The sequence below is a fragment of the Mesoplodon densirostris genome, chromosome 11, assembly GCF_025265405.1.
Source record: "Mesoplodon densirostris isolate mMesDen1 chromosome 11, mMesDen1 primary haplotype, whole genome shotgun sequence".
Taxonomy (NCBI): Eukaryota; Metazoa; Chordata; class Mammalia; order Artiodactyla; family Ziphiidae; genus Mesoplodon; species Mesoplodon densirostris.
Window position 1 is genome coordinate 24,837,472 of NC_082671.1, and position 21,850 is coordinate 24,859,321.

Sequence of the window (21,850 nt, forward strand, 5' to 3'; positions counted from 1 at the left end):
GCTATTCTTCCAGAAATCTTCATGCCTCTCTCTCTTACTTCCTTCAGGGCTTTGCTCAAATGTCTCCATACTGGGAAGATCTTCCTTGACCACACTGCGTAAAATGGGGCTTATGCAGCACAGGGCACTGGTAAAGCACAGATTCAGGAGTCAGGCTGCTGTGATCGGCATCCCAGCTCCGCCTCTTCCCTTCAGCAAGTTACTTAATCTCTTTATGCTTCCGTTTCCTCATGTGTAAGATGTGAACAATAACAGTGCTGGTGCAGAGGGTTGATTAAACGAATTGATAAGAGTAGAGCCCTGAAAAGAATGATCGACACACAGTAAGTACTCTGTAAGGATCTGCTGCTGTTATTGTTACTGTTATAATTATCATTGTTCCAAATAATAATTGAGCTGTGAAGTAGAGGCCATTCCACAGTTAAAGTCAGCACCCTTTCCCTGCTCAGTGCTTTGGAGAAGCTGCTGGAAGCTAGATTTCCATCAGGGGGATTATTTTTTATTTTGTTTTTATTTTTGTAATTAGGAAATATATCAAGCACATCAAAAAGTATATAGAATTGTATTGTGAATACCTGTACACCCACCACCCAGCTTAATGACTAAAACATTACAAATACAATTGAAACATCTCAAGGTGTTTTGGTCCTGATTTCTTTGTTATTGTTACACCACCTTTTCCCAAGGGAGCCACTTGCAAGCTACTTCTGTGGGGTGTGATGTGGGGAGAAAGTTGGGAGATCGGGTTCCAATTCGTTCGGGAAGTACTGGGTTTTTACAAATTAAAATAAGGTTATTTTCTGTGGGATTACTCAAAGCTTCCCGAATTGAACACAGACGCCCCCCACCTCCTTTTTATGCCAGGTCTTTTGGGACTACGTTTCACATGAAACATTTTTGAAAACAGTATAGCATCAACTCCAAAAAGTACTAGTAACCTGATCATTTTCATGTCATTCAGAGGATGGATTAATTTTAAATATTAAGTAAAAAAAAAAAAGAGGGCTTGATGAATAATCTGAGTGCCAAAATCAGAGCTAAATGGGCAATTCAGCTTTACTAACCATGGAGGACTCTATGGCCTGATTATTTATGTTCCAGTTTTCTCTGTCATCTTGCTATTTTACTCTATCCACATTTTCCTTGATCTTGATGTTTAATTTTAATTGTCATTGTTTGTCATGTTGTTGTAATGTCAAATCCCATGGAACAAGGCAGGGAATAGATTCATTAAACTCAAATGAAATATACCTAACTGTCTTCACCACAAAATGCTAAATTTTACAATGTTGATTTAATGACTATTGAACATTTCTTTTGGTTCTTTCCAAATTTAACATTGATTAATACTGAGATTAAACCATTAGTATTGACGTAAGCCAGAAGTTGGACTACAGCCACACCATACTTATAAATTCAGTCATTTCAAGGTTATGCTGTGGTGGAAGTCAGGGTCAGTGATGAGCTGATGGATTGGAAGATGGGTGGGAAAAACTCCTTGGAGCAGTTGGTCCTTGAGTTGTGATTTAAAGAGGAGAAACTTGTGGTTTGGTTATTGTTCCATAGATATGGAAAAAATTGAACAAAGGCTCACAGCCAGGAGAGGAAGAACCAGTGGAAGGAACCACATGACAATAAATTTAGTTAGTCTGGAAGGTGAAGACAAGGTTAGAGCAGGAGATGAAAACAGTCAGAGGGTGGGTCAAGCCAGTAGAAGCCTTTGAAAGAAACACTCAGAAATTTGTGTTTGACTTAAAGCGTGATAGGAAATCAAGGTAAGGCTGCAATTCACTAGAGGATATGGTCAAAACGATGAACAAGGAAAACATAAAGAGAAAAGAAATGACCTTAGAAACTGTAGCCCTGTGAGCATAACTTATGTACCAGTAAATATTTATTATACATTCTATTTGAAAGCAAGTAAACAATATTTGTTGAATGGTGAGTAAACAAATGATTATGCTGATGTGGGTGGGCAAGTCAGTTTACAGAACCCAAGTCATAAGGTAAGCGCCCATAATCAGGAGGGTGTTTTGTCACAGACTTCCTGGGAGAAAGTCAAGAGGAATAATAATAGTAATAATAATAATAATATAATAAACTATAATACACACACATATATTTCTGTGTTTCGGGCACTGCTCTGACAAATATACAATAAAAGAGGTAAGGTAGATAAGATCCTCATGTAGAGGTAACGTATTCATACCTGTTCAACAAATTCTTACTGAATACCTACCATTGGCCAAGCTATTGCATACACTAGTGATGGAACAAAAGATACAGTCATCATGGAATTTACAGTCTACCAGGATATAGAGAAGTAGCTGGGCAATTAAACTACAGTGTAAAAAGAATGTCTGTAGGAAAAGTACAGAGAGCCAGAGCTAGACTGAAGGGGTGGATAGCTGTGCAGGGTGTTAAAACATCACTGAATGTGTACAGAATGGAGCAAGTTGTGTTTCCAAAACTTGGGGGACTATGATTGTCATTGAAGGACTATTTTGATTAGCATCTTGGAGTGGGGTCAGTGAGACACCCAAGAGGCATGCTTAAATAACAACAATGAATCACTAAATTGCATTCTAAGAAGGCTGAGGCTGGTTATCCTCAAAGCTTTCCTTTTGCTAAACTGGGAAGTGCAAATCTGATGTTATAGGGGAACTGTTGACGGGCAATAGAAGAGAGGGTAATTGCTGGCTACCTCAAGAGTTTTCCCCTCTCTACTCTTCCCTCACATAGCATATAGCTTCCCCTCTATAAAAATATTTTAAATATTTATTGATTTTAAGAGGTACTCCTTGTTGGCTCATTTTCTTGGTCTTGATTCTGTTCTGCAATGTGCTCTAGCAGGAGAGTGGGCCACTGTGGTGGATACTTGTCTGTGTCGATGCAGCTGGGCTCTGAGGTGTCCATATACTGTTCAACATGATTTCTGAGTGTGACTGTGAGAGTGTTTCTGGATGAGATTAACATTTGAGTCAGTAGACTGGGTAAAGCAGATTGCTCTTCCTGTGTGGGTGGGCCTTATCCAACCTGTTGAAGTACTGAATAGAATAAAAGGCTGATAAGAATTCTTTTTCTCTGCCTGTTTTTAACCTGGGATATTGGTCTTCTCCTTCCTTTGGACTTGGACCAGAACTTACACCATTGGCTCTTCTGGTTCTTAGGTCTTTGATCTTAAACTGGAACTATACCATCAGTTCTCTTGCGTCCCTAGACTGCTGACTGTAGATCTTGAACTTAGACTCCATAATTACATGAGCCTGTTTCTTATAGTAGTAAATCAATCTCTCTCTCCCTCTCTCTCTTTCTCCCTCTCTCTCCTATTGGTTCTGTTCCTCTGGAGAACCCAGACTACTACAGGTACCCCATATTGTTGGGTTGGGGAAGAGAGGTGGACAGTGCTTGAACATGTTGGTGGTTTCGGATGAGAAAAAAAAAAAGAACTATAACTCAGGGCTCCGGTACCAGAGGAAGTTATTGCAGCTTTGGAAATTATGTGGCAACAAGAAACCCTAGAAAAGCCTGCCTACTGCTTTAAGCCTGTCTTAATATAAGTGAGTAGTGTGTTATTCCTTCTTTATCTCAGTTACCTCTGTGGTCTTAAAATGATCTGTTATTGTAGCTTAGCTGCTCAAAGACATTCTCTGCAGTAGATATAAGGCTGTTGGAAAAGAGGAGAAAATCAGGCAAGTTAGAAGTCAGGCTTGTTTTTCAGAACCCTTTAGATCTATGTGACAGAACCTAACAAAACTAGTTTAAGAAAAAGAAGATTAAAAAAAAAAAGAAAAAAGAAAAAAGATAAAGAAAAAGGAGATTGCTTCTCCTCTCCCCCACTCCACAGCCCCTTGCCATATAACTAAAAACTTTAGGAATGGGTGGATCCAGGGCACAAACCATGGTGTCAGCGTTGTCTTTTTTCATTTCTTGTCTCTGATTTTCTTTGTAAGTTGGATTCTTTCCCTCCTGTACTGGACAGCTTCTTTTATGCATCTGGGGAAGACGAACACACAAAAAAATGTAGACATTTTTCTTACAACCCAAGAATGCAAAAGAAGTAAGAACATAATTCCCATAATGCACGGCAGAAAAGTTCAGGAGAACTCTGATTGGCTATTTTTGATCATGTGCCCATCCCTAAACCAATCAGGGATAATGGAGTTCTCTGTTTGACAAAGTTTGGGTCATTTGCTCACTCCGCCGACTAGAAGGTTGTGTTAACCCTCCAGTCCTCCAAAACGCATGGAATGGAGAAAGGGTGGATCCCTCAAGTGGAAGATACTGTTGTTACAAGATAATTTTAAAAAAAGGAAAAAAAAGTCTGGTGTAGATATGTAAATGAACATGTGCTACAGGTTTATTCTACACACTAATCAATGAGAGGGCAAGACAGATTATAACACATTCAAAAAAGATTGAAATGAATGTGCCAATGGAGGCAGAACTATTTTTTCCAAGGCTGGGGGTGTTGGGAAGAAGTTAATTGAACCTCTACAGGACAACATTATAGACAAGAATTATTTTGTCTTGCTACTGGTCACTTACAATTCAGAGAATTATAAAACAACTCCCACAGAATCGGAATCTGATAAACCAGAGAGGTTTTGCCTAGAGTCTAGTTGCATAGTTTTCAACTGGAAGCACAAATATTTTCCCTTCCCTGGGAAGACAAACAACATGTGTTCACTAAACAAGGGATGCAGTATTTGAAGCAGAAATATTTCTCCTCCTAATTCCAGGTGGTACCAGCAGAAAGCTTAGCAGAGTTCAACTGCAGTAGGTAATCTATTGGGTCCTTGAAACAGGGACTGCGCCTCAGTTGTCTCTATGTCCTCTGGGCCTAACTCATGAGAAATGTTGATTAAGTGTGTGGAATGAATGTTGAAGAGCGCATCTGCTGAGTGGACTTCTTCTGGAACAATAGAAAAGCACCCTAGAACCATTCTCGAGCTCTTACTTCTCACCTATCAGAAAAGCCCTATCATTTTATTACTATAAAATACATTGCATGTACTTAAAACACTCAAACTTTGAATTTTTATTATAGATTACTCAAGGTTGGTTTGGTTCTCTGTAGATGTTATTTCTGTGGTGGTTGACTACAGAAACACTAAACGGTCGTAAGGGATTATTATTATTGTCACCATTATAACTACAGTAAAAGATGATTGAAACTGTCCAGGATTTGTATTAAGCTACAGTTTGTGTTGAATACAAGGAAGTGCAACTTCCAACCCTGATGAAGAAGATGTTTCCAGGCGACCCAGTCACTCCCAACTAAAAAGATATGTATTTACTAGGCAATAGGCTGCTGCTAGGCCAACCCTCCAAGAAAAGCTTGAACGCAATAGGAAATAAGGGCTAAAAACATATTTGGTATAAGAAAAGATAAAATAAGCAATTGCAGATTCAGCATGGCATCCAGAAAGGCCAAGTAGTATATGAACTGCAGACCCAACAATCAAATCAGTTTCACACAGTCTGTTTTGACATTGACTTTTCAAGCTAACTGCCTCTTGATCGTGACATCATAGGAGCAGGTGATATCAGGACAGAATCCACCAGAAAACTAGTTATCCGCAGGAAAGGACAGAATTGACTCTGCCTTTAGGTTCACAGAGTAGCTGTCATTGTCATCACTCAGGCACATGAATCTATGTGATTCTTGGAAAATGTGGGACGAGGAGTTAGGTCATGAGAGCTATAGCCAATTGGAGGGACACGGTCTAATAGTCCAGCACAGTAAAAAGTAAAAATATGTTTTTTACCCCCCTAACCGGTGAATTAATAAAGTATGTGTAGCCATTACCCTAAGACTTGTGTGTCCCTCTGGGAATAAAACATGTGTTTAGTTGTATCTCTTTAGAAGATTCACTTAGTGTAAAAGAGAAAGACGGCTCTGATTAGGGCAGGATTCTTCACACTTAGATCGAGAGCTATAAAAGTAGAAGGATAAATCTGACTAAGAAAGGTAGGGAATTTCAGACTCTCGGAGGGAAATGTGGGGAGATTTCAAGAGGCTGGGGTGAGGGCCTGCCTGGTGGCGCAGTGGTTGAGAGTCTGCCTGCCGATGCAGGGGGGCACGGGTTCGTGACCCGGTCCGGGAAGATCTCACATGCCGCGGAGCGGCTGGGCCCGTGAGCCATGGCCGCTGAGCCTGCGCGTCCGGAGCCTGTGCTCCGCAGCGGGAGAGGCCACAACAGTGAGAGGCCCGCGTACCGCAAAAAACCCAAACCAAACCAAAACAAAAACACTCAAGAGGCCGGGTGTTCGAACCCAAGTCAAGCCAGCAAGCACCTCCAGGAGCTGGTGTGCGGTCTTCACCGTCATCCCCAGGCTGATTTCCAACAGAAAGAAGCTGAAACCCGAATCACGCCTCGCTCTGTTCCCTCGCAGCGCCCTCCCGCGACCAACGGCATCCTTCTTCCTTAAACCAAGGTGATCTCGATGGAAACGTTTTCTTTCCTCTTTTCCAGGTAATTTAAAAAGAAATAAATAAGTAGCCAAAAGCCAACCCAGAGAGGAAAACCCTTTGGAAAGAAAGATTGCTGGCTCACTCATTGTCTCCCTGTGTGGGCAGTGGACTGCCGGGCACGCAGGCTGGGCACGTGCATCTGCTAGCTGGGCAAAGAATTAACTGCGGCGATTGGGCGATCGTTTGTGACTCCTAAATGCAGCTGCTCTGCAATGTGCCAAGTGTTCACACAGAAAATCATCAAACTCCGGGGGAGGGGGAGGGACACTTGGAAAAACTGAATATTGGAGTTTTGGAGCAGGTTGAGCGGTAACAGGAGGGGGAAGATTTCATCTCTGAGGTGGTCCCATTTTAAATATGTTTTAGCCTTCTTACAGAAAGTGGCTCTCTGTATAGTTTACACACCGCCTGCCAGCCAGTGCTCCCTGGCCTCCTCTGCCACCTTCCTTTTAAAGCAACAGCTGCTCATTCATGGGACTGTGCAAACACCTGGGCTTCTTGCGTGTGTGTGTGTGTGTGTGTGTGTGTGTGTGTGAGAGAGAGAGAGAGAGAGCACTTTATGAGCTTTGTGAAATAGAAGGCTGTAGTCAGCCTTAGAAGATGCCAAGGAGGAAAGCAGGAGAGAGGCTGGTAAGGGATGCCCTCCCAGACAGTAGAGAGTGGAGGAAAATAGGATCATCTCAAACCTATGATCTCACTGAACTCGCTGAAAGCAAGACCAAAATAGTTTTGTCTCAAAGATGCTTGTTCTGACCAAGCTTTACTGCAACGCTGTAGCAATGGTGCACAAAGTCCAGACTCAGGAGTCAGATGCCCTGGCTTTGAGTCCCTTCTCTGCCCTGTGACCTCTGCTTGTTCTTGGGCAAGTTGTCTAATCCGTCTCAGGCAAAACTCCATCACCTGTGAAATGGAGACAACAAACCTCTACCTCATGAGATGCTTGGAAAGATTAGAGTGTAAATTAGGTTAGTGCAAGCTGGGCATAATAAGCTAGTGGAAAACAAGTATTAGCTCTATTATATTAGGCAATGTGTTAGGCTAACTCATTCTTTATGACATACTAGTTGTTATAATGTCATAAAATGTTGTTAAGGAATAAAATTTCTAGTTCTTGCGGAATTAAGAATCTCTCACTCTGTCATCTGAAGAGAAAAAATTCTCCTTAAGACAACATGCCTGTTTTCTAGTTTCTTTCACCTCTAGATAGCCATGATACAACACTTCAATGTATTGTTTGTATTCTACATTGACTCAAGCGTTCTACTAAAACTCATGATGAGTGAAAGAAAGAGTAATGTGAATATAGAATTACTAAATCCAACATGGCACAGTTTGTAATTGTTTTGATTTCATTTTGTAGAAAATGGATTATCTGCCAGCAGTTCTTCGGTGACAAGCCAGTGAGCTCAAGTGGAAGATGGATGGGTGATTTTGCTTTTCAGGCCCCAAAGCAAAGTAGACTTGGCAAGGAGTAGGGGTCACCATTAAAACAATCCATGTTTTCAGGGGTGACACATTTTGTCATTTGTAAGTGTCTTCCAGCTTGGAGGGAAATGTAAGGAAATTCTCTGGAAGATGTTTTGAAGTTTAATTAAAATACAGTTTGAAAACATACCCCTTGTGCTTTGTACTTGTAAATGTGAACGTATCGGGAACTTGCACAGAGATGTGAATGTTCTCATCCTGATGTTGGGTAGCTCTGGTTGGGAACTGTGTCTATTAATCTTCCGACAAAATAGCAGTGTGCCTCTTTGTGCACAACTGGACCTTATGGGTAATGTCTGTGCAGTATATTCATAGGATGGTAACCTGATATTTTAAATTCTCCTCACTTCCTCTGGGAGGTTGCTGTATACTCAGTACAAACCCTTGCTTCTTGTACTTTCAGGGCTGGAAAAGTTCCTAGTAAACCAGAAGCTGAAAAACAAAGGTCACTCTGGTGAAAGGTTGATAACTTGGAGCAGTTAGTCATTCTCTGGGCTTCTTGTTATTGGAATAAGAGAATGGCATGACACGGGAGTCTGAAATACTCAAACCTCTGATCCATCTCCTACATCCAGCAGACTTTTTGCTTAACTCTGCTTTTCAGTTCATTCATCCAGAAACTGAAAGAACTTTTAAGTTCTGTTCAGTGAACATTTCTTGAGCACCTGCTATGTACTAATGCTGTTATCTATTGTTGGATGATATACATTGACTAAGACAAGGTTCCTGCCCTCAATAAGTTCACAAAATAATTAGGGAAGTAACATTGGCAACTTGGAAGTAACAGTACTTCTCTTAAGGAGTTGACCAGGACACATGATAATATAATTCAGTGAAGTAATACCTTCAGCCTTTGGAATCTTCGTAGCTACCAGTATTTAACACCTCCTCTGAATCGTTTGATTGAGTCCTTAGGAGGAGCTTTGCATGTGGCCATGTTTTGCTAACTGTATGATAGAATCTTTTTTTTTTTTTTTGCGGTACGCGGGCCTCTCACTGTTGTGGCCTCTCCCGTTGCGGAGCACAGGCTCCGGACGCGCAGGCTCAGCGGCCATGGCTCACGGGCCCAGCCGCTCCGCGGCATGTGGGATCCTCCGGGACCGGGGCACGAACCCGCGTCCCCGGCATCGGCAGGCGGACTCTCAACCACTGCGCCACCAGGGAAGCCCTGGACTATGTTTCTTTAATTTTTTTTCTCCTGACTTTTCTCTGCTTTTTTTCTGCCCTCTCCACTCTTCACCTTGAATTGGATGTACTTCATAAAATGATGTCTAGATAATTCAGCCATTCTGCTGAATTGAACTTAAATATCAGACAAAAATACATTTTAATTTGAAAATGTTGGAATTTGTACCAATATAAACATATTAAACTTAAGACCATATTCAAATACAGTTAAAAATTACATCATGTTTCTTCTACTAGAAATCTTAAAGGATATATCTATGTACACATAAAATTCACCTTCTGAGACATGGCGTAATTTAGATTATATTTTATTAGACATTCTTTACAAATTTAAAATACTGCTATTTTTACATGCGCAGAGGAAAATCAGTTTGGATAATTATTTAGGCATTCATTAAAATCAACCACAATATAGAGACACTTTATTGTGTCATTTATCAACATACTTGATATGTATATCTAAAGTGCATTATGTTACAAAAAATATAGAAATTCAGCAGCACCAAGACACATTTACAAAATAAATACATCAGTTGACAAAATAAATTATGGTAAATGTGATAATAATAATTGGATTAGCCTTGGCAAAAAAAAAATATTCACAATGACCAATGTGCAGTTTCATAGAGCAATGGGGGAGACAGTTTTATTCCAATGCATTTACAGTATTTACAGACAATAAATATTTCTAATACTTTCCATATGTTCATTATTACAGAATCCTGCAATATGTCTTCTGAACGTCTCTGCTGAAAATTTCAATGCCTCCTGTAAAGAGAAAGAAGGGAAAGAAGAGAAAACAGGTTAATTCTCTTTACAAATGAAGAGACATAAAATAAAGGATGTAAATTAAGGAACATAGAATCACAATAGAACGAGATTCAGGGGACTGCTTGTAAATATCTTTTACAGAAGGTGATTGTGGGATCCACCTGACTTTCTAGAACCTCTGCTACAGGCCCGGTCTTTAATCTGATCAAATGGTCAATGTACAGCAGAAAGGAAAATGGGTAAGGGACAAATTTGAGAATTCAGAAATAAGGCCAGGTTGTGCAATACATCATTAAATACACCTTGCTTAGAAGTTTATTCCCCGGTGATGCCCAACAGAGGTGATGCAAAGGTTGCTTATTCTGTTCAGGTTCTCATTTGGCCAATCTCTCACTAAGATAATGGGCTGTTGTGAGGGTAGAGTGTGTGATTTGGGGTAAAGGTTAGAAGGATGTGTAATTAAACAAAGTATGTTTGGTTGATGATTTGATGATATCTGTCCTTCCTTAGCTGTCCTTAAACACTAATGAATAAAACTATCATTGGATTTTAGTTTTTGAAGCCAAAACTAAGATAGAATTGCTGCTAGTTTTTTGACTGAATCTTGCATTAGAGATTGGGAAAGCCCATTTTAAATTAGAGAATAAGAATCAATTAATTTTAAAGTATAAAATAACAATATTTCATATCACTGTGTTTGTTTTATTACCCAAAATAAGTTACCACTTGGGACTGACACCTTTTCAAACCCTTCTAAACACTGGAATGACAGTATTTTAAGATGAGCTAGTGACTTTTTCTCTGCTTTCCTCTCTCCTTTTCTCTTCTCTCTGTGTGGTCTATTTCAGGGAATACATATTGGTGTCAAGGAAACAACTACGGAATGGAATCTGATTGGCTGTGTCACTGCATTAACAGCCAGAGTTTTACATGGCAGACCTGCATGATTGTGAGACCTACCAAGAAGCAAACTCTTGACAATTTAGGAATTTTATGTGCAGCTTGAAGAATGAAAAGTAAGTTTAGCATTTAGGGTGTTTTAATGTCTTAAGGAATTGGCCTCTTCACCAAGAGTCTTGTTTGGAATGATAAAATAGCTCCTAGTTACACAGAAGAAAAATAGTTTACAATTAAAATTTTAAATGGTAGGTGGATATGGATGGATGCTATGAATAAAGTCCAAAAGGCAACTGTCAAACTCAATAATTTGCTTACTGTACTGATTTTTAAATGTCTTGGTACTAAATGGTATTTAGTGAATTAAGTTTAAGAGTAACACAAGCAGGGAGGGAATGAATAGTCTCGAACAGTTATTTCCTCAGAAGGAAAGAAAAAGGAAATAAATTAAAGGACCAAGGAAAAGATCTTTTGATTAAGTTTCACCCTGCCCAGCCAGTTTGCTTGTTATCTTTCCTTCTGATTTCCCTTTAACAAAGGCATGTAGTGGAACAGTCAGGTAAAATATATACCATGACCTAAAAGTATATGTATATGTTTATTACACATATGAGTATGACAACACTTTAGACCTCTAGCTCTTCTGAGTACTGAAAAGCTTTTATATTATTTCTAAATCAGTGTTTGCCAAGGCAAATTATATGGTCTCAATTAAATGAGTTCTACTGTAACTGGACACCTCATTTGCAACATCAAAAATTCCAAAATGTAATTTCCAAAATTTAAAGCTATGTATTTTCCACTGAATGTTTCACGTGAGAGGATCCAGACAGTGTTAGCACAAGTTTCTTTTAAGAAATACCACCACTATTATATAGTATAATAAAGTCCGTGCTTGCTATATCATCAGGCCTCTTAAATCATAGTATAATAATGCAAAGAGATTAAAGAGAGGACATTAATAAAAGGTTGGTTGCTTACAAATCTTTAAAATAGTAATTCTGAAAAGATCCTAGTTGGATTACAAAATTTGCATGACTCCATATGTTCTCATCAGTACACTCCTGAATTTCCCCACTCTTCTCTACACCTCTATTGCATTGTATTGGGAGAATGCCAACATCTGGCTGCCAAATGAACAGTGCTTTCCATGAACATCCCTCAGAACCAGGGAACAGAAAGGAGAAGCAGAAGTATTCTACTTCTTTCAGTCCTAGGTCTGGATTTGATTAGGGTACTGCCTAATTTTTACTAAATCTATTTTTTTAAATATCTTTATTGGATTGTAATTGCTTTACAATGTTGTGTTAGTTTCTGCTGTACAACAAAGGGAATCAGCTATACGTATACATGTATCCCCACATCCCCTCCTGCCTGAGCCTCCCTCCCACCCTCCCTATCCCACCCCTCTAGGTGGTCACAAAGCACTGAGCTGATCTCCCTGTGCTATGCAGCTGCTTCCCACTAGCTATCTATTTTACATTTGGCAGTGTATATATGTCAGTGCAACTCTCTCACTTCATCCCAGCTTCCCCTTCCCCCTTGTGTCCTCAAGTCCACTCTCTAGGTCTGCGTCTTTATTCCTGTCTTGCCCCTAGGTTCTTCAGTACCGTTTTTTAAGATTCCATATATGTGTGTTAGCATACGGTTACTAAATCTGCTTTAACTTAGAGACACCTTTGGGATAAGAATTGACGAGGGCTGGTTTTCAATTCTCCAGATATTTAAGAGCATTGCAAATTTTAAATGAATAGAATTCATTAAAAAGTATCTCTACTTCTGTTTTTATAACATATATATTATATATATATATAATGGATAAAAATAGGTTCTGGCAATAAAGTAAAACCCTTGCATTAGTTATAAATATGTACAATTAGGATCATATCTTAAAATACACTGAATATGTGCATTACACCAAGATTTATGGGGTTTGTTACCCCTTATAGATCCATTAGATATCTGCAGAATAGATAATTCACTATGCTAAAGATTCCTCTAGTGCCACTGCCCATTGATTACTGAAGCTGTACTACTTAACCAGTATAACTATTATTTATATGCTATTTAATGATGGGCTTTGTCAGCGTAACTCGAAGATAGATGTGATGGTAAAAAGGTTCAAAATCCCCTTTGAAACATCACTCTGTCATCCTATCTCTACCAGTCAGGGGAAAGGATTGGAGAAGTAACAGGGGACTCTTTAAATAATGAGATCATTACTGCATATGATGCATTCTTGTGTTGTTTTCCTCTTTCTTTCAAACCCCACAGAAGGGCTGTACTGAAAAGTAAAAACCAAAAAAGGTCCTATCAGCGGAAATGCAGGGGTAAAGAGCAGCACTAACACGGCGCTGGCCTAAGCGTCAGGAAATGAAATAAAGGCAGCTCTGAGGACCACCTATCCCAGTTCCCAGGTCTGCTCAGTTGCCTTAACTGTGGAAGGCCTTCGTTTTCTATTTTATAAAATGAGATTAATACTTGCCCCGTTTTTGCCTCACAGAAACACACATAGGTAGATAGATAGATAGATAGATAGATAGATAGATGGATGGTGCAACCAGAGCGAAATCTAAAAGCACCCAAATAATAATTCCATGTAATCTCACTTAATCTTCACCTGACCCAGTGAGGTTGGCACAAGTACTATCTTTATTTCACCGAAGAGGGGAGTTAGTCTTAGAAAGACCTTAGAAAGGAACTTGCCCAATGTTATGAGCTTTAATAAGTTTAGACCCAAGACTTGAACCTAAGGGTTTTGGCTCCAAAGTCTGTGCATATGAGCATCTGTGAGCTAAGAATAAACAAGCCACATAGATGTGGTTTTATTATTCCTACTATAATACCCTAGAGGAAGTATTTCAACTTGCTCTGGACAAATAGATACATGAGAAAAACTTATATCTTATAATGAAGTCTATACTTAAAAATTTTCAGAAATCATGATTTTTGTTTCATGAACTGGTAGAAACCAGAGTTAAATTTAATTAAATAAATGTAAAGTCTGTGTTTAAAATTTTAAATTTAATTAAATGAAAATATATTTAATTTTTAATTAAATTTAAATTAAAAAATGTGGACGGCTGAGAACTGTTTATGGTAAGATATTTTTCTGTAGTGTTTGTAGGTCATATCAAAGCCTTCTGCATTCTCCCTTGGAGTAAAAAAGAAAGAAAGAAAGAAAGAAAAAACAATCATAAAGTTTGACGTGGTGTGAGTGGGGGAAATCAATACGTTTCTCTAACAAATGGTGAAGGTGCAGTAGCTTCTAAAGCTTGAGTGAAAAAATGAAAGGGGTTAGTACAGCACTAAAGGATTGGTGTCGGGATTTGTTGGTGGAGAAAGAAGCAGGGTGATTAAACCCCGTGGGTGTTGAAGGGCTAGGAGCACACTGCTTTAAGGCAGGCCGTATCCTGAGCCATCTTGGTTTTGTAAGCTTTTAAATTGTGGAGCCATTGATGGAGGGACAGATAGGGAGGAGATTCTAGGTCTGTGCAAGCCAAAGCAGAATAGAGGCTCCATACCCCACCTGGGGGCACGGAGGAGGGGCTGGGGCCCCGGGAGCCGGTTACCGTGAACTGAGCTCCAGCGATGTCGCGGAGATGTCAGACAGGTGGTCCCCTTCCAGCCAACACCCAGCCACACCCGAGTTCAGCCAGGCGGATCGAGTTCGCCGCTTCTTCTTTTCCTGCTCCTTGCGTTTTCCAGGCTTGCTTTTCTTTTTCTTGCCGGGTGTCTTCAGTGGCTGCTCTTTGTACGTCTCCACCTTGTTGGTTTCCTGAGTCAAGTATCTGCCCTCATCCTCAGACCCAAATCGGACGGGGTGGTTCTTGGTGTTGGGAACAGGCTTGGAGTTGGGGGACACCTCCGAGGTAGCTCTGATTTCAGCTGTGTGGATTTCCGCGATCAGATGGTGAAGGAAGAATCGTCGCCGTAAATCTTGGATGGACTTCCCCTTGTCATGGAGAAGCTGGTGTTCAGACACAGCTCTTTTGCTTTAAGGGAAAAAGAACAGGAGGGGAAGGAAACAATGACATTTTAGTAGACGGCAGAGACCACAAAGACTTGAGGAAAGCCCTTTAAATTGTCTAGTTGATCCAATACAGGATACAAACTAAGCTGGGAGAGCTGCAAGCCGACTGAGCAGGGAAGGGGCGAGAGCGGAAGGGAAGAGCCGGCCGTTAGGAGGCTCCAGCTCCAGCCTCAGCTATGCGGCTCCCTAGGTCCGTGACCTTGGTGAGAACATGAACGTTACTGGGCCTCAGAGGCCCCATCTGTTTAAAAGGAAAGGATCAGATTCTGAGATTTCTATGCTGTCTTCTCAATTTAAAATATTATGATTCAGTTATTCAAAGAAATGGACAGAAACCACTGGGCTTTTCCCCCCCACATTTTTCAGAGTTGTGTTGCGGAAATAAATCCAGGTGTCCTAGTCTGGGAAACAAAAAGGTGGTTGATTTCACCTGAGTACTCGTCCCAGGCACACTTGTGCATGAGCAGGCGTGCATGCACACATACTGCTCCCCACTTGAGAAAATACTACTACTACTGAATCTCAAAGAAGAGCAAGCTCTACTAGTAAAAGCAAACAAAGACTGAAGGATGAAGTGAGCTGTGAAGCCTGTCTAGGAAACCACCTAACACACTGAATTTGAACGTGATTGATATTAGACTATGGGCTACCAAGAACCTATATTTGAAGGCCAGTTGTCAGAGAGAGCATGCATCATTTTCTGTAAACTAGTGGGTGGTCTCTTTAAAATGACTTTGAGTGTTTAGATTAAGTGAGATCATTCTGTTTCATCTGTGCATCTTTTTTTTTTTTAATTTAGAATTTCAGAGGGTAATATCCTTAGTACTCAACTGAGAAATTCACTTTTCTATTTGTTCTTTGTCTTAAAAATATCTCTAGAAACAAATATGATTTTCCTATTTAAACAACACTCTAATGAAAATATAGTGAAAAAGAATAAACGAATTCTCTATCAATTCTTTTAGATAACACCCCAACTCCTGCTTAAATATCCATTCATGCATTCTTGTATTATTCTGTGTGGATTTATTAGCCACATTTAGGAATTGCATACATGAATCAGTCATATTATGTCTGCTACAACTATGCTGCACCTAACTCCAATTTGTACCACTGAAACAACCCCCCAAAGTGGCTCATTTTCAAAAGTATCTGAAGGGGCCTTCCCTGGTGGTGCAGTGGTTAAGAATCCGCCTGCCAATGCAGGGGACACGGGTTCGAGCCCTGGTCCGGGAAGATCCCACATGCTGCAGAGCAATTAAGCCCGTGTGCCACAACTACTGAGCCTGCGCTCTAGAGCCCGCGAGTCACAACTACTGAGCCTGCGTGCCTAGAGCCCGTGCTCCGCAACAAGAGAAGCCACCACAATGAGAAGCCCGCGCATTGCAATGAAGAGTAGCCCCCACTCGCCGCATCTAGAGAAAGCCCATGCGCAGCAACGAAGACCCAATGATGCAGCCAAAAATTAAAAAAAAAAAAAAAGTATCTGAAGGTATTTCACAGGGCTGCATCCCACGTATTGTCATTCTCCTGACACTACGATAGATTTATCTGGTCTCTTATTACTTTCATTAATACAACTTTAACTCCTCAGAGAAATATGACAATAATAAATAGCACTCTCCTCATTTTACAGATGTGGAAAGTGAGGTTCAGAGAGATTAAAGGCCTCACACTTGCTCACATGATGAGAACAGGCAGAACCAGGCTCCAAAGACGAAGTCTTTTGATTCTAAAACCAAGATTGTTTTTTGACTTCCTCAACCCTTTCTCTTGCTGAAGCTGAAGTGTATGTTGAGGAAACAAGAAAGGAAGGACATAAAGAGCCTGTGGTAGGCACCATGGCAAGGGGCAAATGGACAGCAATTTATCAGTTTCCTTGAAGACCAAGCTTGTCCCAAGAAGTACATTTTCCTCACCAGAATAACGAACCAGGATTCCTAGTCTGGATTATCACTGGGGGAATGAGAGATTGTCTGGTTATATTGTGAGTCCCAGAAGGGTAAGGCATGAAAACACAGTCATTATTTCTCCGGACCTTATAGCCAGAATACCAGCTTCCTTTCAGCATTTTAGCGTGTGCACTGACTTTAAGCCATGAAGCTTGTGCAAAAAAGACATGACTTAATGGAAAGGAATTTAACAGGAGCCTGGTTTAAATGAGGCATGAAGGAGTCTCTCTTCCTTTTTGAAGGTGCCACATGTGACTAGATTAAAATTCACTTACTTTGTGGCAGTAGTTAGTATCCTGGAAACTTTTAATAACCTACAAATTGGAGGCTTTGCTACAACAGATTTATATTGTCTAATAACATTTTTAAAGAATAGGACTGATATACTTGCAAGTATTATAAGTATTGCAGTTTAATAAGTATCTTTTAGCAAAATGTCACATTAAAGAAGGAAGATCTTAGGCGTGATCAATTATACTATTTGGAGCTTTTATTATTTTCTCAATTCCTGGCAGATAGCCACCCATCTGTATTGTTCTCCAAATGTATAATACAGCCTATTGTAGCTTAACTCGGGGTCAAAACTTTTAACAGTTAGTCTGTTCTAATCAAGCCACCATTGCTCATGCCTCCTCTGACTGGCATATATGCCTGTCATCCTGGCTAGCCTGTCAACTGTGAGTCATGGTGCCTTCCTAACTCAGGCACTGCTCTTTCCCAGGATGGTTCTCATGGGAAATGGAGAGATCACTCTATCCTCTGTTTTATAAAAAGCCTACAATATGGCACAACTTTGTCCAGATTAAAATAGTACATCTTTCATGGGGTACAAAGATTCTTTCTGCCTTTTAGGGGTAATTATTAATATATTAGAAAACACAGACTTTCTCAAATGTTAAATCAGAAATGCTGTTACATAATTTACTTACTAGCTCAAAGATGTCTGCATTTAAAATATTGTGAAGAATGAATTTCCGATTGAGCAACTACATTAGAGGATCAGGGATATAATAGTGTCTTTATTGTCAACAAGAAATAAGGTCCATGGAGTGTTCTATTTACTTTCCAAATAAGACATTAACTGAGACAAGGGTAAGTGACTAACATGTACAAACTAGATGTACACGGGGGGTGGGCAACATGTTCCAATTCGGGAGGCTTTCACTTTAGATAATTCTGAAGTACTTAAGTTGTAAATATGGCCTCAGTAACAGTCTGTTACTTTATATGTCTGTAAACATTGCATAGCACAATGGTTCATATGACATTTATTACATACCCAACATGGAAAAACAAGTATGCTATGTTCATGGTCTCCTTTGATTATTATTAAAAGACGCAAAAATGTGGAGGACATGCTTAACACAGATAACTCTGAATTCAGTCAAAATACAGCTCATCTGCCTTAAAAAAAATCACTCTCAAGGGAGTTTTCAGGGAAGAAGATTAAATTTCTAAGGAGCTCTCATGGAGCAAAGGGAATAGCTGGAGAGATGGGAATTCCGTTTTCAGCACAGGAAGAGATGGCATGCTCGTGCTGATGCTAGGCACCTAAGGAAGGCATGTGGGTTTGAGAAGAAAAGTTCTGTGGTACATGGAAGAGTCAGGGTTAGGGTGTTAGAGTTAAGATGACTCACCAGAAGTCCCTTCCAACCCAAATGACTCAGTCGAAAGTTATGCTTTTCACTAAGTGGAATAGACCCAGTCTGGCTCCCAAGCAAATCAGTCAATGATGTTTTAGGTTTCTGAATCTGCTGGGGCTTTCTAAGTTAAACACAAAGACCGCCACCTGCCGAAAGCCACATACATCTGGACAAGAATGTCCGCAGGTCTCCAACTTACTCACGCTCTAGACTCAAGTAAAGTCCTTTTGGACTCACAGGTCCAGAAGGTTCACAACCTACATTGCCATGGCCTGGGAAGTGTTATTGTTGTAGTAGTTTCCTCTCCCTTAAAAGTTAGCCCTTAGCTAGAAAACATCTAAAGCAGTTTCCCTAATACTTGGTGTGAAAAGTAATCGGGGAGTAATATGATTTGATTATATGTTAAAATTTCTTTCAAGAAACTAGGTTGATTTGTCGTAATAGTAGACTAATGCTTTGTCTAGCACACAAAATTTACTGTTACTTGGTAATAATGCAAAAATAATGACTTGTTTTTTTAAACTCCATTTGGCTGCAATAATTTGATGAAACCTTTTAATCTGCTGATGATTTCAGCCTCCATGAAAAACCATGGCTGTAATGTGATGATCTATTAGCCATTAACTATAAGAGTGTTTTGTGGTAGTTTTATAACCATCTGCTGAGTGTGAGTGTTTAACTGCAATATTGTATTTCACCCACAAACAAAACTATAACAGAGTCTCTGGATGCTAAATGGTTTCTGATGTGTCTTTTGCAAGGTGCAACAAGGAAAGAGTTAAAAATAGCCTTTAGGACTAACTTAGCACTATTTTTATGTCATAACTGTAGATTTAATCATGGCCCATTTACTGTTTCTCAAAAGAGAAAGCAGGTATTTCTTAAGCAACTTTAAAGAAAAAAAATTGGCTCTGTTCCAAGACAGTATTTTTTGACCAAATAAATACAGCATTTAAGTGTGCTTTTAAAAATTTAGTCTTCATCTATATTTATATATGGATTTTACATAACTGAATTAAATACAAGTTTCAAAATGAGCAAAAAGTCAATACAATTTCCAGAAATACATCAGCAAAATGTTGATTTGAAGAATACAATGCAGCTTTATCTTCAGCACAATGTTCTATACGATTTGCCTTAGGAGATTCATAATAGATTTTCATTTTGGTGCCAAGGTTCAGACATGTCTAAAGTAATTTCATTTAAGGATTTTCTGCTTTAATAATAATAGACCAAGGGCACATATAAAAAGTTGCCTCTTTGTACACCCTTGGGAATTTACATGGAAGCACCAGGAACTTGATTGTAAGCATTAGATATTGCTATTTTTATTGTTAGTGTAAAAGTTCTCCGTAAGTCCTTCATCAGAGGCAAACTTGTCTCAGTTCTCAAACTTTATGGTTTTCCCATCCTGAACACCGAGAGTGCAGCTTAAAGATCACCCAAAGATGGTCTTACACACATTAATGAACTGCTAGGTCCAACGGATTATTAAGCTAGTGTACTTGCCCACTCTTCCAACTTTTCAGTCACAAAACATGGTGTTAATTCTCTGGTGTGCTTTGAGGTATGACTATTTTAAAGTCAAAATTATCCTTAAAGAATCACCAAATGAAAATGCCAAGATACAAGTTTCCAGTCTACAGTGCAAATATTTGACTCCAGATTAAAGAGCTGTTAGCAATAATTCCAAGGGGGAAAAAAAAGTTTCCACACCTAATATTCATTTTGGAATCAAGCACTCTAGCGTTCTTGAACGGTATCAATACCAATGTTGGAGTTGTGCCATTGCAAAGTTGTTACTACTTCATTATATAATATGCCTACATTATGTAATGTGGTCCATTTTATATGCTTAAAATAATGTCATTCATAATAAAATTGATGTAAAGTTTTTGCTTTTCACACAAAACCTGCCACCCACATGCAGTGTGTACGTATACAAGTGTACACAGACATATGTCTCCTGGATCCCTCAGCTTCCTCCGAGTTATCTAAGTCTCTTGCAATCTTCACAGTTTCAATATCTTCCCAGGTCCTGAAAGTAACCCCCCTTTTTTTTCTCACTAAAGGAGATCTTGCCTAGAGGAGATTCTGTAAAACGCTCCCTCTCATGGAAACACAAAAAGCTTGTCTCTTGCCTGTTTCCCCTTGAGGTTCAACCAGTTCTCCCGCCGGGTTTGAGGAGCCGGGCTCAGCCCCGGGCAGGTAGCGGATCTCTCCGCTCTCTAACCTGGGCGAGGAGCATCAGTGACCGCGGCGAGCCCTGGGCAGCGCCCCAGCCTGGTGGCCTCTCCCCCTGGACTCCCCAGCCCTCACCCGGCGCCCTGGGGAGGACCGGGCACTTACAGTCGGCGGCCGAGCTCCTCCACCGAGCGCCCGCAGGAGGGCACCGAGTAGCTCAGCAGGAACACCGCGACGCTCCACTGCTGAACCAGCCTCCACAGCATCGTATCCTCTCTCTCTGGGGACCTGCAACGGAGAGGAAAGGGGCCCGAAGTGTCAGTCCGGCATCTCCATCTCCCCGCCCTACCCCGCTGCGCCCCTTCAGCCTGCTCTCAAATAGCCTCTTCAAGGGCATCTCCCAACTTGAAAAGAGCAAGAAAAAAACTTTCTCTGGAGCCTCTCGGCACTTACTTATTTGGGAACAAACTACTGTGCTTTTTCCAAACCACACAGGCAAAAAGGGACCAAAAAGAGGAAGAAAAAAAAAAAAAAAGAAAAATCAGAGGCGCCTTCTCCGAAATAATAACCAAAATGAAATGGGTTTATATATGTATCTATGATGAGTAGCGTGTTTACACGTCTCCCATAGCAATGTCTAATTAATCTGGCCGGCAGTATCTTGGGTTCGGGAAGCAGGGCTAACCCCTTCTTAAAAAAAAAAGAGAAAGTTTTCCCTTCCGAAGTCTGCTTCTTTGCGAACTAGGCCGTCTTGTTCCAGAGCCACTTGCAGCGAGACCCACATATATATACCTAGCTGTCTGTCTACCTCCTCTGGTGGGCTGGTTGCTTCCGGAAAGTTGATTCCACACACCCTGGGAACCAGTTTCAAGTGCGTGTGTCGTCGATCAGGAGGGCCAGGTGGCGGCGAGGGCGGGTTAACAGCGGCGCGGAGGGGCGGCGGCGGCCTGAGCGAGCGGCGGGGCAGCAGCGGCCCCGCTTCACGACCGGGGAGGCATGCTGGCCGGGCGGCGCAGGTTGGAGGAGAGTTGAAAGCCGAGCAGAAGAATGTTCACACGCTCGCAGGCAAACCTGCCGGAGAAGTGAGCGAGTCGCAAAGAGGTGGCGCCCTAGGAACGCGCGCGGGGCGAGCAAGGGCGCGGGCGCGCGGGGGGCGGGGGAGGCGACGGGCGGCCGGAGCGACCGGAGGGGAGCCCCGAGCCGGGAACGTCCCGCCGGC

At 40.8% G+C, this 21,850-nt stretch overlaps 1 protein-coding gene and 1 long non-coding RNA gene across 5 annotated transcripts; one reads left to right on the top strand and one right to left on the bottom strand.

Annotated features, from left to right (window-relative positions):
• Positions 1-241: 241 nt before the first annotated feature.
• On the top strand, positions 242-11,076 carry LOC132498878 (uncharacterized). The gene is made up of 3 exons (XR_009533808.1): positions 242-323; positions 9,870-9,954; positions 10,771-11,076. It is a non-coding gene; the product is annotated as an uncharacterized LOC132498878 (long non-coding RNA).
• Positions 9,727-21,630, bottom strand: PTHLH (parathyroid hormone like hormone). 4 transcript variants are annotated; one of them, XM_060113084.1, is made up of 4 exons: positions 21,485-21,630; positions 20,797-20,919; positions 14,392-14,814; positions 9,727-9,919 (listed from the first exon to the last, which is right to left on the bottom strand). In XM_060113084.1, the coding sequence occupies exons 2-4, from the start codon at positions 20,895-20,897 to the stop codon at positions 9,910-9,912; spliced, it is 534 nt and encodes a 177-aa protein (XP_059969067.1). In that variant the 5' UTR covers positions 20,898-20,919; positions 21,485-21,630; the 3' UTR covers positions 9,727-9,909. The 4 variants fall into 4 exon arrangements, with proteins under 4 accessions (XP_059969067.1, XP_059969066.1, XP_059969065.1 ...); XM_060113083.1 differs by having other exon boundaries at positions 21,440-21,630; XM_060113082.1 differs by having other exon boundaries at positions 21,424-21,630.
• Positions 21,631-21,850: the final 220 nt, after the last annotated feature.